The 17,110-nt window shown below is 45.4% G+C and overlaps 1 protein-coding gene and 2 long non-coding RNA genes across 5 annotated transcripts in view; 2 read left to right on the top strand and 1 right to left on the bottom strand.

Annotated features, from left to right (window-relative positions):
* Positions 1 to 17,110, bottom strand: part of cngb3.1 (cyclic nucleotide gated channel subunit beta 3, tandem duplicate 1) — a 35,616-nt gene that overhangs the window by 9,901 nt on the left and 8,605 nt on the right. Inside the window, exons 3-4 of the mRNA XM_041968889.1 lie at positions 15,986 to 16,103; positions 13,504 to 13,645 (exon numbers count right to left, since the gene is read on the bottom strand). Of these exons, the coding sequence (XP_041824823.1) occupies positions 13,504 to 13,645; positions 15,986 to 16,103 (260 nt within the window). The remainder of the gene's footprint in view (positions 1 to 13,503; positions 13,646 to 15,985; positions 16,104 to 17,110) is intronic.
* On the top strand, positions 377 to 3,772 carry LOC121628719. 2 transcript variants are annotated; one of them, XR_006008217.1, is made up of 4 exons: positions 2,627 to 2,719; positions 2,952 to 3,035; positions 3,319 to 3,438; positions 3,682 to 3,772. It is a non-coding gene; the product is annotated as an uncharacterized LOC121628719 (long non-coding RNA). The 2 variants fall into 2 exon arrangements; XR_006008218.1 differs by lacking the exons at positions 2,627 to 2,719; positions 2,952 to 3,035 and adding an exon at positions 377 to 454.
* Positions 5,866 to 9,261, top strand: LOC121628718. 2 transcript variants are annotated; one of them, XR_006008215.1, is made up of 4 exons: positions 8,116 to 8,208; positions 8,441 to 8,524; positions 8,808 to 8,927; positions 9,171 to 9,261. It is a non-coding gene; the product is annotated as an uncharacterized LOC121628718 (long non-coding RNA). The 2 variants fall into 2 exon arrangements; XR_006008216.1 differs by lacking the exons at positions 8,116 to 8,208; positions 8,441 to 8,524 and adding an exon at positions 5,866 to 5,943.

Raw genomic sequence — 17,110 nt, 5'->3', positions numbered from 1 at the left:
TTTGACCAAAGCGACAGCAGTGACAGGAAGAGGACGGTAAGTAACCAGCAAACGCCATATAATCAATAAGCCTAGCAAAATATTAAGTGTGCACCCTTAATAAGTCGCTACGTGAGGCAGACTGTATTCCTGTGTGGTTTACTGTTGTAATATGACTGTCGGACTTTGGCGGAAGTTTGTCCCCGGGGAACTGACTAGGCGAGTGTGTGTGTGTGTGTGTGTGTGTGTCTGTGTGCGCGTTTATGGACTCAGTAGGGACCGCTGTCAGTGACGAGACGGCTTCGTCACATTATCCCTCTCTTCCCCAAGGTTGGCAATGTTTGGCAACCGTGACAGATAGTCTGCTACGACATTGGATTTTCCAGATCGATGTCGGATGTGGAACTTGAAAGGCTGCAGTGAGAGGTACCACCGTGTAAGCCGGCTATTATTGTCCTTCATTGAACTAATCCAGGTAAGAGCACGATGATCAGTCTCTAGATCAAATTCTCTGCCCAACAGGTAATAGCGCAGACTTTCTAATGCCCATTTTATTGCCAGTCCTTCTTTTTCAATGACAGAGTATCTGGTCTCACGGGGAAGTAGCTTCCTGCTCAGATACAGGATGGGTTGTTCAGCTCCTTCCTCCCCCTGGGCCAGGACTGCTCCGATTCCCACGGCTGATGCATCCACTTGCACCAGGAACTTCTTGTTAAAGTCGGGGCTGCGCAGGACCGGAGATGAACACAGCTGCCCCTTAAGGGCTCTGAAGGCTTCCTCACATTCCTCATTCCAGGCCACAGGGTTCTTCTGGTCTTTGGTGGTAAGTGCTGTAAGTGGGGCAGCGATGGTTGCGAACTGCGGTACAAAACGGCGATACCAGCCAGCCAAACCCAGGAAGGAACGAACCTCCTTTTTGGTCCGTGGTTGCGGGCAGTTAAGGATGGCCTCCACTTTGTCCACCTGTGGCCGTACCTCTCCTCGTCCCAGCTGGTATCCCAAGTATTGAACCTCTTGTTTAGCCCACTCACACTTGGCAATATTTAAAGTCAGCCCGGCCTGCTGAATGGCTCCCAGGACTCTCCTCAGATGTTTGATGTGCTCTTCCCAGGTGTTGCTAAAGATGACCACATCATCCAAATAGGCAGCACTGAAGTCTTCATACCCCTGGAGGACCCTGTCCATCAGTCTCTGGAAGGTTGCGGGGGCTCCATGGAGGCCAAACGGCATGACCGTGAACTGAAAGAGGCCAGCAGGTGTGCGAAAAGCTGTGTAGGGTCGGCAGGAGGGCTCCAAAGGTACTTGCCAGTATCCTTTGCACATATCCAGTGTGGTGATGTACGTGGCAGATCCAATTCTCTCCAGCAGGTCATCAATTCTTGGCATGGGATAGGCGTCAAACTCTGAAATGGCGTTCAGCTTTCGGAAATCGATGCAGGGCCGTAGTGAGCCATCCTTTTTGGTTAGGAGGACCATTGGGCTGCACCACTCTGATTCTGATGGCTCGATCACCCCCATCTCCAGCATGGTTGTGATCTCCTCCTTCAGTTTCCCAACCAGCTGCTGAGGAACACGGTATGGACGTTGTCTGATGGGTTGGTTGTCCTTTAACCGGATGACATGTTGCGTGACTGAGGTTCTGCCTGGCGTCGCTCCAAACAGGGACGGTGACTCCTGGAACACTTGTAGAAGGTCTGATGCTTGGTCTGGTGTGAGATGGGAAAGCACTGGTGTTGCAGTCTGGGTTAAGGTGTCCCAACCTGGGTTTTCCTTCTCAAACTCTTCCTCTCTCACCACTAGGCCCACCGTCGCCACCTGATTCTGAGGTTCTTTCCATCTCTTTAGTAGGTTGACATAGTAAGTCTGTTTCGGCTTCTTCTTCTCAGGATGATGCACTTCATATGTCACAGGGCCCATTTTCCGGGTAATGGTGTACGGTCCTTGCCACTTTGATAACAGTTTACTGTTGGAGGAAGGAAGGAGTAGGAGCACCTTCTGACCTGGTTTGAAGTCCCGCTGTCGTGCCAGCTGGTCGTACCATCTCTTTTGTGTCCGTTGTGCCTCTTGTAAATTACTTTCTGCTTCTTCTTTGTATTTGGCCAAACGTTCTCTCATCTCCAGGATGAACTGCACCACACCTCTCTCTTCGGTGTTGCTAGCAGGACCTTCCCAGCTCTTGCGGAGTAGATCCAGGGGTCCCTGGACGTCCCAGCCGTACAGGAGTTCAAACGGGGCAAAACCGGTGGATGCTTGAGGAACCTCACGATAGGCAAAGAGGAGAAAAGGTAACCAGCGATGCCAGTCCTTACCCGTGTCGGCCACAAATTTCTGCAGCATCCGCTTCAAAGTCTGGTTGAATCTCTCGACCAGTCCATCAGTCTGCGGATGGTAGGGTGTGGTTTTAATAGCATGGATGCCTAGCTGTTTGTGGAATTGCTGCATCAGTCTGGAGCAGAAATTGGTACCCTGGTCTGTCAGTATCTCATTAGGGATCCCCATTCTGGAAAACAGTTCAACCAAAGCATGGACAATGGCTGAAGAAGTGATGGTGCGCAGGGGAAAGGCTTCAGGGTACCGGGTAGCGTAGTCGCAGATGACCAGGATGTATTGATGTCCCTGGCTGCTCTTTACCAGTGGTCCAACAATGTCCATGGCAATCCTTCGAAATGGTGTGGAGATAACTGGAAGTGGTTGAAGGCAAGCACGATCTGACCTGCGAGGAGTACATGTTTTCTGACAGGTTGGGCATGTCATGCAGTATGATTGAATGTCTGTGTACATACCAGGCCAATAAAACCGTGAGCTAACGCGTATGTAAGTTTTATGTCGTCCAAGGTGCCCAGCCCATGGAACAGTATGAGCTAGATGCATTACTAAGGGTCTGCAGCTAATTGGGATTACAAGGCGTTTGTGGTTGTCACTGCTTATATATAATATACCATTTTCAACAATAAAGAAATCATTCCCCACAGGATTAACATTCCCAACATCCATCACCTTGGCAAACAGGGGCTCCAATGTGCTATCTTGCTTCTGTAATTCCACAATATTTTCAGGTATCTCCCATATTTTGTCTGTGTTTAAACCTTGTACATTGTGTTCAGTTATACCAAGCTGTTTTTCAAAACGACGTTGCCGTCTAGACTTTTTAGGCCCTTTTATGCCACCCTCACACAGACTACCATCCAAGTCTGGGAGAGGCATGACCCCAGCCTTTGCCTGGGCTCTAGTAATAACCGGACAAGAAACACACTCCTGGTCATTAGCATTAGCAGTATTATTGGTGTTAGCATCAACATTATCATTCCCAGCAATTTCATCAATCTCCCCTTTCTGTAGCAAACACATCAACACTGGCAAGTCCCTCCCCAAAAGAAGGTCCACAGGCAGATTATCTACCACCCCAACAGTCAGAAAATAAGGCTGCTCATCGATTAACACAGTTATTTCAGTCTGAGGGTAAGCATGATTATCTCCATGAACACACACAATGTCTGTGGTATTACTGTAGTCCATATTACCAACTGGAACAAGACGTCTGTTGATGAGTGATGTAAAGCTACCACTGTCAATTAGTGCTGTTACAGAATCACCATTCACTGTCACAGTTTTATATGCGCTCTTCCTCATTTTGTCATTTTCAGTTGGTTCCAGCTCATTTCTGGGTACATAACATGCACCAGTGACTTTTGTTTTTTTCAGTGGACAAACTGAAGCTTTGTGTCCAGGCTGCTGACAATAATAGCAAATCAGTGTCTTACCGGTTGCTGGTTGTTCAGTCCCTGTGCTGGTGATACCTGGAGGATGTCGTACTGTTGCTCCCCGTTGTGTCCAGACCTGCGATATCGGAACGGCTGGAGGCCGTACGTTGGTGGTGGGTCGAGCCAAGGTGGTGGTACGTGTAGATGGTCCTCCTCTGCGTGCATTGAGGTACTGTAGAGCCAGTTTTGCTGCTGTCAGTCCATCTGCTGGTTCATGCTCCTTCACCCAGGTTCTCACCTCTGGCGACAGGATGCGAAGAAGTTGCTCCAGGATGATGGCCTCTCCGATCTGCTCTTTGGTCCGTTGCTCCGGCTGAATCCAACGGCGGTAGAGTCCTTTTAAGCGGTGATATGTCTCAGTGGGCGTTTCTCCATGTGGCACAGATGCACAGCGAAACTGTTGTCTGTATGTCTCTGGTGATATGTTAAACTTGCTCAATAAAGCTTCTTTCAGGTCTCTGTATGAGTGCGCTCTATCCTCATCCATGGAGGTATAAGCCTCCAGAGCTTTTCCTGAGAGAAGGGGAACCAGTCTGCATGCCCATTCAGTCTCTGGCCATTTCCCGGTTTTAGCCATTCTTTCAAAGCGTAACAAGTAGTTTTCAATATCCTCTCCCACCTGATATGGAGGAATCTTTGGTTGTGTGTGGTATATACAGTCTGGTCTCTGCTGGTCTGATCCAGTTACTGCTTCCTCTGCATCACTCAGTGGTGTGAAAGAGCCAATCTCACGCCGGCGAGGGGCAGGTGTAGGCCGGGCCAGTCTTGGGCTACTAGCAGTTGCTGTGATGGGGGTTGATGTCGCGGATCCAGGAGCTGGAGCTTGAGGTCGCGGAGGGGCAGTAGGTTGGAGGGACACCCTGAGGTCCCGCAGTTCACGCAGTAAACCCTCTTCCCTCTTCTGCTGGGCCTCCAAGAAGGTCTTCACCACTGTGACCAGGTCCGATGACACCCCCGATGGTCCAGGAAAAGCCAGAGACGTCCCCTCCTCTTCCTCCGAGGTCATCTCTGTGTCCCAGCCGGTTTCCTCGCCACCTGCTGCACCGGTGTCCTGGTCCAACTCCTCCTTTGCCTGTGAGCGTAATCCAGCCCGTCTGGGTGGGCGAGCTGACCTTTTTCCACGACTTGCCATCCCACTTCTGACACCACTTGTGGCGGGGTTCTTCGCCAACCAATAAAACAGGCAAGTCGCTTGTCAGTTTGTGGTGGATTTATTGTGCCCGTGGCTCCCAAACGGTGCTCAGCAGTGCAAGAAATGTCCAAAAACTCCAGTGCCAATTATATTTACATATTTACAAAAAGAAAAAATAAGAAAAATAACAAACATACAACTTTTGTCTCTCTCTAGACCAGCCAAAAATAATCCACCCTTTTGTCTCCACTCAATCCTTCCAGTTGCCAGCAATGCAACTCAATGAATGACTCAATCCTTCTTCTCAGGCTTCCCTTTAAATACTCTAAGCCCCGCCCCTTATGCTTAATAATCCTTAATTTCTACAAATAAATCACTTTAGTTAAGTTCTTGTTATGTTTCCACATAAATAAAATAATTACAAAAATAACACAAATTCTACACATTCATTTCGAATATTCATATTAATCACAGTAGCAGAAACAGCAAAGTAATAAATGGTTTTTTTAAAAATAAAAATGTTTGGCGCGAACCGGAGTGCTCACGTGGTTGTGACGTCACTTCCGGATGTCGGCCAGGTCGGCTACTTAACAGTGGGTTGGATATGGCCTCGGGTTTGACCAAAGCGACAGCAGTGACAGGAAGAGGACGGTAAGTAACCAGCAAACGCCATATAATCAATAAGCCTAGCAAAATATTAAGTGTGCACCCTTAATAAGTCGCTACGTGAGGCAGACTGTATTCCTGTGTGGTTTACTGTTGTAATATGACTGTCGGACTTTGGCGGAAGTTTGTCCCCGGGGAACTGACTAGGCGAGTGTGTGTGTGTGTGTGTGTGTGTGTGTCTGTGTGCGCGTTTATGGACTCAGTAGGGACCGCTGTCAGTGACGAGACGGCTTCGTCACATTATCCCTCTCTTCCCCAAGGTTGGCAATGTTTGGCAACCGTGACAGATAGTCTGCTACGACATTGGATTTTCCAGATCGATGTCGGATGTGGAACTTGAAAGGCTGCAGTGAGAGGTACCACCGTGTAAGCCGGCTATTATTGTCCTTCATTGAACTAATCCAGGTAAGAGCACGATGATCAGTCTCTAGATCAAATTCTCTGCCCAACAGGTAATAGCGCAGACTTTCTAATGCCCATTTTATTGCCAGTCCTTCTTTTTCAATGACAGAGTATCTGGTCTCACGGGGAAGTAGCTTCCTGCTCAGATACAGGATGGGTTGTTCAGCTCCTTCCTCCCCCTGGGCCAGGACTGCTCCGATTCCCACGGCTGATGCATCCACTTGCACCAGGAACTTCTTGTTAAAGTCGGGGCTGCGCAGGACCGGAGATGAACACAGCTGCCCCTTAAGGGCTCTGAAGGCTTCCTCACATTCCTCATTCCAGGCCACAGGGTTCTTCTGGTCTTTGGTGGTAAGTGCTGTAAGTGGGGCAGCGATGGTTGCGAACTGCGGTACAAAACGGCGATACCAGCCAGCCAAACCCAGGAAGGAACGAACCTCCTTTTTGGTCCGTGGTTGCGGGCAGTTAAGGATGGCCTCCACTTTGTCCACCTGTGGCCGTACCTCTCCTCGTCCCAGCTGGTATCCCAAGTATTGAACCTCTTGTTTAGCCCACTCACACTTGGCAATATTTAAAGTCAGCCCGGCCTGCTGAATGGCTCCCAGGACTCTCCTCAGATGTTTGATGTGCTCTTCCCAGGTGTTGCTAAAGATGACCACATCATCCAAATAGGCAGCACTGAAGTCTTCATACCCCTGGAGGACCCTGTCCATCAGTCTCTGGAAGGTTGCGGGGGCTCCATGGAGGCCAAACGGCATGACCGTGAACTGAAAGAGGCCAGCAGGTGTGCGAAAAGCTGTGTAGGGTCGGCAGGAGGGCTCCAAAGGTACTTGCCAGTATCCTTTGCACATATCCAGTGTGGTGATGTACGTGGCAGATCCAATTCTCTCCAGCAGGTCATCAATTCTTGGCATGGGATAGGCGTCAAACTCTGAAATGGCGTTCAGCTTTCGGAAATCGATGCAGGGCCGTAGTGAGCCATCCTTTTTGGTTAGGAGGACCATTGGGCTGCACCACTCTGATTCTGATGGCTCGATCACCCCCATCTCCAGCATGGTTGTGATCTCCTCCTTCAGTTTCCCAACCAGCTGCTGAGGAACACGGTATGGACGTTGTCTGATGGGTTGGTTGTCCTTTAACCGGATGACATGTTGCGTGACTGAGGTTCTGCCTGGCGTCGCTCCAAACAGGGACGGTGACTCCTGGAACACTTGTAGAAGGTCTGATGCTTGGTCTGGTGTGAGATGGGAAAGCACTGGTGTTGCAGTCTGGGTTAAGGTGTCCCAACCTGGGTTTTCCTTCTCAAACTCTTCCTCTCTCACCACTAGGCCCACCGTCGCCACCTGATTCTGAGGTTCTTTCCATCTCTTTAGTAGGTTGACATAGTAAGTCTGTTTCGGCTTCTTCTTCTCAGGATGATGCACTTCATATGTCACAGGGCCCATTTTCCGGGTAATGGTGTACGGTCCTTGCCACTTTGATAACAGTTTACTGTTGGAGGAAGGAAGGAGTAGGAGCACCTTCTGACCTGGTTTGAAGTCCCGCTGTCGTGCCAGCTGGTCGTACCATCTCTTTTGTGTCCGTTGTGCCTCTTGTAAATTACTTTCTGCTTCTTCTTTGTATTTGGCCAAACGTTCTCTCATCTCCAGGATGAACTGCACCACACCTCTCTCTTCGGTGTTGCTAGCAGGACCTTCCCAGCTCTTGCGGAGTAGATCCAGGGGTCCCTGGACGTCCCAGCCGTACAGGAGTTCAAACGGGGCAAAACCGGTGGATGCTTGAGGAACCTCACGATAGGCAAAGAGGAGAAAAGGTAACCAGCGATGCCAGTCCTTACCCGTGTCGGCCACAAATTTCTGCAGCATCCGCTTCAAAGTCTGGTTGAATCTCTCGACCAGTCCATCAGTCTGCGGATGGTAGGGTGTGGTTTTAATAGCATGGATGCCTAGCTGTTTGTGGAATTGCTGCATCAGTCTGGAGCAGAAATTGGTACCCTGGTCTGTCAGTATCTCATTAGGGATCCCCATTCTGGAAAACAGTTCAACCAAAGCATGGACAATGGCTGAAGAAGTGATGGTGCGCAGGGGAAAGGCTTCAGGGTACCGGGTAGCGTAGTCGCAGATGACCAGGATGTATTGATGTCCCTGGCTGCTCTTTACCAGTGGTCCAACAATGTCCATGGCAATCCTTCGAAATGGTGTGGAGATAACTGGAAGTGGTTGAAGGCAAGCACGATCTGACCTGCGAGGAGTACATGTTTTCTGACAGGTTGGGCATGTCATGCAGTATGATTGAATGTCTGTGTACATACCAGGCCAATAAAACCGTGAGCTAACGCGTATGTAAGTTTTATGTCGTCCAAGGTGCCCAGCCCATGGAACAGTATGAGCTAGATGCATTACTAAGGGTCTGCAGCTAATTGGGATTACAAGGCGTTTGTGGTTGTCACTGCTTATATATAATATACCATTTTCAACAATAAAGAAATCATTCCCCACAGGATTAACATTCCCAACATCCATCACCTTGGCAAACAGGGGCTCCAATGTGCTATCTTGCTTCTGTAATTCCACAATATTTTCAGGTATCTCCCATATTTTGTCTGTGTTTAAACCTTGTACATTGTGTTCAGTTATACCAAGCTGTTTTTCAAAACGACGTTGCCGTCTAGACTTTTTAGGCCCTTTTATGCCACCCTCACACAGACTACCATCCAAGTCTGGGAGAGGCATGACCCCAGCCTTTGCCTGGGCTCTAGTAATAACCGGACAAGAAACACACTCCTGGTCATTAGCATTAGCAGTATTATTGGTGTTAGCATCAACATTATCATTCCCAGCAATTTCATCAATCTCCCCTTTCTGTAGCAAACACATCAACACTGGCAAGTCCCTCCCCAAAAGAAGGTCCACAGGCAGATTATCTACCACCCCAACAGTCAGAAAATAAGGCTGCTCATCGATTAACACAGTTATTTCAGTCTGAGGGTAAGCATGATTATCTCCATGAACACACACAATGTCTGTGGTATTACTGTAGTCCATATTACCAACTGGAACAAGACGTCTGTTGATGAGTGATGTAAAGCTACCACTGTCAATTAGTGCTGTTACAGAATCACCATTCACTGTCACAGTTTTATATGCGCTCTTCCTCATTTTGTCATTTTCAGTTGGTTCCAGCTCATTTCTGGGTACATAACATGCACCAGTGACTTTTGTTTTTTTCAGTGGACAAACTGAAGCTTTGTGTCCAGGCTGCTGACAATAATAGCAAATCAGTGTCTTACCGGTTGCTGGTTGTTCAGTCCCTGTGCTGGTGATACCTGGAGGATGTCGTACTGTTGCTCCCCGTTGTGTCCAGACCTGCGATATCGGAACGGCTGGAGGCCGTACGTTGGTGGTGGGTCGAGCCAAGGTGGTGGTACGTGTAGATGGTCCTCCTCTGCGTGCATTGAGGTACTGTAGAGCCAGTTTTGCTGCTGTCAGTCCATCTGCTGGTTCATGCTCCTTCACCCAGGTTCTCACCTCTGGCGACAGGATGCGAAGAAGTTGCTCCAGGATGATGGCCTCTCCGATCTGCTCTTTGGTCCGTTGCTCCGGCTGAATCCAACGGCGGTAGAGTCCTTTTAAGCGGTGATATGTCTCAGTGGGCGTTTCTCCATGTGGCACAGATGCACAGCGAAACTGTTGTCTGTATGTCTCTGGTGATATGTTAAACTTGCTCAATAAAGCTTCTTTCAGGTCTCTGTATGAGTGCGCTCTATCCTCATCCATGGAGGTATAAGCCTCCAGAGCTTTTCCTGAGAGAAGGGGAACCAGTCTGCATGCCCATTCAGTCTCTGGCCATTTCCCGGTTTTAGCCATTCTTTCAAAGCGTAACAAGTAGTTTTCAATATCCTCTCCCACCTGATATGGAGGAATCTTTGGTTGTGTGTGGTATATACAGTCTGGTCTCTGCTGGTCTGATCCAGTTACTGCTTCCTCTGCATCACTCAGTGGTGTGAAAGAGCCAATCTCACGCCGGCGAGGGGCAGGTGTAGGCCGGGCCAGTCTTGGGCTACTAGCAGTTGCTGTGATGGGGGTTGATGTCGCGGATCCAGGAGCTGGAGCTTGAGGTCACGGAGGGGCAGTAGGTTGGAGGGACACCCTGAGGTCCCGCAGTTCACGCAGTAAACCCTCTTCCCTCTTCTGCTGGGCCTCCAAGAAGGTCTTCACCACTGTGACCAGGTCCGATGACACCCCCGATGGTCCAGGAAAAGCCAGAGACGTCCCCTCCTCTTCCTCCGAGGTCATCTCTGTGTCCCAGCCGGTTTCCTCGCCACCTGCTGCACCGGTGTCCTGGTCCAACTCCTCCTTTGCCTGTGAGCGTAATCCAGCCCGTCTGGGTGGGCGAGCTGACCTTTTTCCACGACTTGCCATCCCACTTCTGACACCACTTGTGGCGGGGTTCTTCGCCAACCAATAAAACAGGCAAGTCGCTTGTCAGTTTGTGGTGGATTTATTGTGCCCGTGGCTCCCAAACGGTGCTCAGCAGTGCAAGAAATGTCCAAAAACTCCAGTGCCAATTATATTTACATATTTACAAAAAGAAAAAATAAGAAAAATAACAAACATACAACTTTTGTCTCTCTCTAGACCAGCCAAAAATAATCCACCCTTTTGTCTCCACTCAATCCTTCCAGTTGCCAGCAATGCAACTCAATGAATGACTCAATCCTTCTTCTCAGGCTTCCCTTTAAATACTCTAAGCCCCGCCCCTTATGCTTAATAATCCTTAATTTCTACAAATAAATCACTTTAGTTAAGTTCTTGTTATGTTTCCACATAAATAAAATAATTACAAAAATAACACAAATTCTACACATTCATTTCGAATATTCATATTAATCACAGTAGCAGAAACAGCAAAGTAATAAATGGTTTTTTTAAAAATAAAAATGTTTGGCGCGAACCGGAGTGCTCACGTGGTTGTGACGTCACTTCCGGATGTCGGCCAGGTCGGCTACTTAACAGTGGGTTGGATATGGCCTGGGTTTGACCAAAGCGACAGCAGTGACAGGAAGAGGACGGTAAGTAACCAGCAAACGCCATATAATCAATAAGCCTAGCAAAATATTAAGTGTGCACCCCTAATAAGTCGCTACGTGAGGCAGACTGTATTCCTGTGTGGTTTACTGTTGTAATATGACTGTCGGACTTTGGCGGAAGTTTGTCCCCGGGGAACTGACTAGGCGAGTATGTGTGTGTGTGTGTGTGTGTGTGTGTGTGTCTGTGTGCGCGTTTATGGACTCAGTAGGGACCGCTGTCAGTGACGAGACGGCTTCGTCACAATTGTGCTGATGTTCTTTTGTTTTAAATACATGGGCCAGACGTGGCCATCAAACAGGCCAGGTGGATCAGGCACTGAGTAGTTCCTACTGCACCTCCTCTTTTTGCAAATCGACATTGTCTGCAGAGAACACTTAATTCTTTGAAATAATCTGTTGCTTACATGTGAATGCTATCCCTGACCATTCTCGGCCACAAACACTGCTAAGCTCCTAATCTCCTTTCCTACTTTAGAAGTCACATGTTGTAGGTTACAGAGTGATCCTGGCTGCTTCTTCTGCAGAAAAATATAGGATACTCAGACATCTCCCACTGCAAGGATAAGTGGGAATGGTGGGAGTAAGGATGTGTACAATTAGCTCATATTATTTACACAGTGTTGTTCTGCAGCTTATGTATCTCACTGATATGAGGGGGCATTAGTTGTTCTGGGTGGAGTGAAATGGACAAAGCACAAGAAGGTCCATGATATTTTTACTCAAGTTTATTTATATAGTTGCTGAGCACTAGTTGACTTAGTTGGTCAGCAGATGCTTGTCTGTCTGTTACTTGAAGTCTAAAAGGGATTTAGTTGCTCTTTGCTACTTTTAGTAACTTCACTTCTAGCCAATACTAAGAAAAGTGCCCTGTGTAAGACTCTTACACTGGGCTACTATGTACTGTAGAGTCTCAGAGGCATCTCTGCAGAGCCTTGGGTCATTGTTTCTGATTTTGTACTGCTAGAATCACAGCTTCTGTCCAGTCCTTCATACCAGTCTCCCTTCCAGTCTTCATCAATGGAAAGGGAGGAAGAGTGTGCAGCATCAGGTTCATGGAAGTGCACATCTCTGAGGACCTCAAATGGATTATGAATACTGCTTCACAGGTGAAAAAGGCAAAGCAGTGGTTGCTCTTCCTGAGGAATAAAGGCCAAACTTCTACAGGAGATGCTTGTTACTCTCTATCGTTTAAAAGAGAGCATCCTGACATACTGCATCTCCATCAAGCCAAGCCAACTTTATTTATAAAGTGCTTTGAAATACAGCGAGTACTGACCAAAGTGCAACACTTAGGACACATTAAACATTAAAGGACGTTAAATAAATCTGGCAATATAACACAGCAAAACAATATAAGCTCTAAAATAAGCCCTCAATAAATACAAGATAAAAACAGATAGAATCTCCTAATAAAATATTAAAATAATAATAATATCCATTCTCAAGCTGGGTCAAAGGCCAATGAAAGAGGTAGGTTTTTAGTAAAGATTTAAAAATGGATAGCGAAGAGGCTGGTTTAGCATGCAGTGGAAGTGAGTTTTACAACGGAGGAGATGCCACTGCAAAAGTTGCACATCAGCCGGCAGAACAGCCCTACACCGTGTTGTCCACACCAGTGGTTCTCAAACTTTTTGAGCCATGACCTCAAGAAACCATATGTTGTCGTTCGCAACCCCCACCCATACGCAACTTAGTCATCGTGTGATGTATCACATGGGTCATCCTGCAGCATCCCCTGAATGTAAGGCTAGAAAAAACTATCAGAATCGTCATAAATAAGAAGGATGAAGTGGTTTTTAATGACACCTACATGCCCAAAATCAGCTTCAAAGTTCTAATATGGCAAGTGTACTAACTTTGTTGTTTAAACGTTAATGTTTTATAAACTCAAAGTGCTAATTTATAACATTTAACTCTTTTTTAATGGTTTAATATTGACAGCCCTATTAAAATTCACACATTTATTTGATAATTGTAGGCTATATATTTTTAACAATTACGTGGTGACCCCCTGAAATTATCTCGTGACCCCCAGTTTGAGAACCACTAGTCTACACCACACGGTACCATTTCAACTTTCTTTCTTTAACTTTTAATTTCCATTCTATTTTATTCTATCTTAAACAGGTTTTTTTTTTAAACTAAAAATAGAACAAATTAAATCCTTTCGCCTTGCTGTGATACTTTAGTTATTGCTGTTGCTCTGAAGGCTACAACTTTATGATCCAGTTAAAGTCTTCACCCCAGAGTACAGGGGTACCATGACAACACAAACAGGTGGTATTACACTGTATCCCAGAGACTGTGACCACACTTATAGCACATAAAAGAAAATCCTCAGTGAAAATTAGCATATGCACCCAGGTGTTATGTTCTTATTAATGCAATGCTGACCTCACATGGGAGAGACATTAAAAACATATATTTGCCCCTGGACACTGCAAGTAGCTGAACTTAATGTTAAGCATCCTTACCCTTCACCCCCTTCTGGATTGGCTGGAGCTGCTGCAGCTGGAGCTGGAGCGGCTGCTGGTGCAGATGCCGGTGCCGGAGCCGGCGTTGGTGCTGGAGCCGGAGCCGCAGCCGGAGCCGCAGTCGGTGCCGGAGCCGGTGGAGCTGAAGATCATGCCCAAGACATGAAAACAAACTTTTACCTCTCTACATCCAAAATATCACCTGAATATATTTTTTCACTCTCTCTCTAGAAAGCTTCATTTTTAGCTTCTTACTTGAGTATTTACACCCTAGAGTCAGACCCACTATGCTCACATTAGTCTTCCTTGTTTACTTTGTCTCTGCTGTGCTTTCAATTCTTTAAACCCAAAACTGCTCTGCAGACTAAAAACAGGAATGACAGGCATATCTGCTTGACATTGGTTTGTTAATTAATTGATCATTTATAAACATAAAAGGGTTTATTAACAATCTTATGAAAAGATGATAACTCTACAGTTGATTGCGACATTTTCTAGACTACATAAACAGTACAACACCTTCATTAACTAGCAAGATAAACAAACACCTACAACGTAAATGGTCTACACTCCTGTTTGTTTTATGGCAATAAAAAGCACAGCCCAATATGGTAAAACATCAGTGGCTACCAAAATCTCACACATTGTTAGGATTAGTTCTTTAAATGTTCCATGTGGAACATGTGTGCTGTCTGATAACCCCTTTCTGAGACTAATGGCACAGAGATTGATGATTTATTTGGCTCATCGACTGTCTTGTTTACACACACAAAAACATATTCTTCAGTGGGTTTTTTTTTGTCAAAGGCCCCTGTCTTGAGAAGTCTATATTCTGCTCTGACTGGTCAACACTCAGTTAAAACCCATAATCAAAGAGTACATGTGAAGCCATCTGACCACAACCCAGTATAGGATCATACATTACAGGTTGCAGGCTTTATCTTAACTAGGTTATGGAAATTTTTGCATATTTCACCAAAGCAGTCAAGAAAAATCCCTCTGAACAAATCTGAGGTGAGAAATATGCAACCCATTTGCTTTACCTTCATTTTAAAGTTCTACAATCCAGTCACAGTCAGACCCTAAAACTGTCCTTTCCTGTCTTGTTTGATGACACAGTGACATCTTTTATGTATATTTCTGCAGCCATCGCTGCTCAGCAGCATCCTGAGGCTGAGAAACTGCACTTCACAACTTTTGCATCCAGGATGCTGCATGCATGCAGCTGAGTTTCGCTTAACACGCCGTGTCACACGCTAGCAACTGGAAATCAATACACTGGGCGTTTTGAACGAGCACAGCAGCTGATTCAGCAAAGAAACACAAGGGGACATTATCTGAGAATTACAGGATATAAAGACAGGGCATGAGATAACACAAAACCAACATCAGGCTGACCTTTACTGTCTGGAGAAAGCTAAGAAGAGACAGGATGCAAGATGGATGCCGAATAAGCCTTTGTTAGGAAAAAATATTCCTCGGTTCTTCTACCTCTTTAAGGCTTAAGTTATTCTACATTCTCTAACATTAGCTGCTCATTTCAGTTTACACATTCATTTTCATATTTAACATTTTAAATAACTAACCAAGGCATAAAACCAGCTGCTGTGAACAGAGCTGTGAAGACTGGGTAGAGAAGAGTGCTGTAAAACTGTATTATTGTTTTGTTCAAGACAAGTCACAATCAATACTCAAAGAACTTAAAAAATGTTGTAGAAAAAGAACACAATCTGTCTTCTTTAAATGCTAGTGTAGTCACTAAGGAATAAAGAGTGGAGGTACTGTGGGCTTAAATTCTACATAAGGAAACACATACATTCCCTATCTAGTTTCAAGAAATGTAAAATCACATTGTATTTTCCTGGAGCTGCATTAGCCTCAGCCGAGCTAACAAACATATGAAAACACGTTTTTCTACAGTTGTTCAGACATTGCCATCAAAATAAAAAGTAGTAAACTAAGTCTTCAGTTTTTGAGATGCAAGAAGTGCATGAAGATTGCAGTTTTCGCTCTGTCAGCCTACTTCAATGTGCTATGCACGTTTTAGTGTCGAGGGATGGGGAAGCAGCTAATCTTTCTCACCGGCTTTATTTGAAACATTCGCTAAATCTCAAGAACCTTGTCAGACTACATTAAGAAAGGCTTTAAAATGGTAACAGACAAGTAATGGATAAAAATTTAAACAAGCCATACATTTTATAGAATTCAGGAGTAGAAACTCTTGATGGTGTGAAGAACTCCCTTTTTAATTTCTTGGAGTTTAACAAAACTAAACAAAAACAGTATTTTAATAAATAAAAATAAATATACATGGCTTCTGTAGTGCATTAACCTGCCATGTAAGGGCATGAATAACGCAGGTGTTATAAAGAAACAGGATATTTCCACAACCTTCACTATACCATGTCTACAGACAACATCACTATCACCATAATGAAAGACAGTTAAATATGGAGACCCGACCATCTCACAGACATCTCACCTGGTTTTTGCTCCTCTATCTTTTCCTCCTTTTCTTCTTTTTTCTCCTCATCTTTCTTTTCAGCTTCTTCTTTGGGTTCCTCTACTTTTTCATCTTTCGTTTCTGGTGGCTTGTCCTCCTGAAAATAAATTAAAAAAATGCACAACAAAGGTATTAGAGTGTATAAATATTTGCCTAGTTAAGCCAATTCAAGATTTTCTTTTTTTAATATCACTGTACAGGATGAATTCTTGAGTTGTGACCTAAAATATGCTCATCTTTGAGTCTGGCTAATTGTTTTGGCCAAATTTAAGAAAGTTCCCTCATGATATTTACCAGGATGGAAGAACGGGCAGACGACTGGACTGCCAGCCTCTAATAGTAAATCCATCCAAGCAGGACCAGATTCCCTTCTGAAGAAAATGCCTGCCACGCTGCTTTAGAAGCATTCTCTGATAAATCACCTGTCATTATGTCCTTTAATAAAATCTGTGTGAATATATTATCATCAGGTTTATACTGTTCAGATAAACCACAAAACGAGCTGTAGCCCAGTATGATAACAACCTAAATATGAGGATTTTACCATGTTAAAACTATTGAAGAAAATGCTTTTAAATAACCCTGGTTGAGGTCTGCCAGAAACTATTTTTCAGTATAATAAATTTAAAAGATAATCAAAGATCAGGGCTTACCTTAAGTGGCGGAGCTGAAGTAGATGGCGGAGCAGCTGCTGGAGCTGAGGGGGGCTCCGGAGCTCCTATCAACTTTTTCAGCTTGCTGAACATGTTGAGGGTCTGTGTGGGCTACAGTCAGCAGGTCTGTCCATCCATTTCTTCTGCTGTGACTTAAAAGTACTCGCTGGATCTTCGTGTTAAACCTGAACCACAGACTGAAGCTTTTTTAAATTTCTTAGAATGAGTAATTCCCTCTGGGCACACCCCTTTCTCCTGGATCCAACACTGTAGCAGCCAACACATCCACCAATCACTGCCAGGCTGGATACTTATTTATTTTTTTTTTATTTTTTTTTTACACACAGTCGGGTTAATATGGCACTGACAAAAATAAAAGCTCTATTACATTTTATCAGGCAGTAGCAGAAATATATTTTTAAATATTATTATTAAATGCATTAATGAATAA

This window comes from Melanotaenia boesemani, chromosome 18 (assembly GCF_017639745.1).
Source record: "Melanotaenia boesemani isolate fMelBoe1 chromosome 18, fMelBoe1.pri, whole genome shotgun sequence".
Lineage (NCBI taxonomy): Eukaryota > Metazoa > Chordata > Actinopteri > Atheriniformes > Melanotaeniidae > Melanotaenia > Melanotaenia boesemani.
This window is presented reverse-complemented; position numbering and strand designations above follow the sequence as displayed.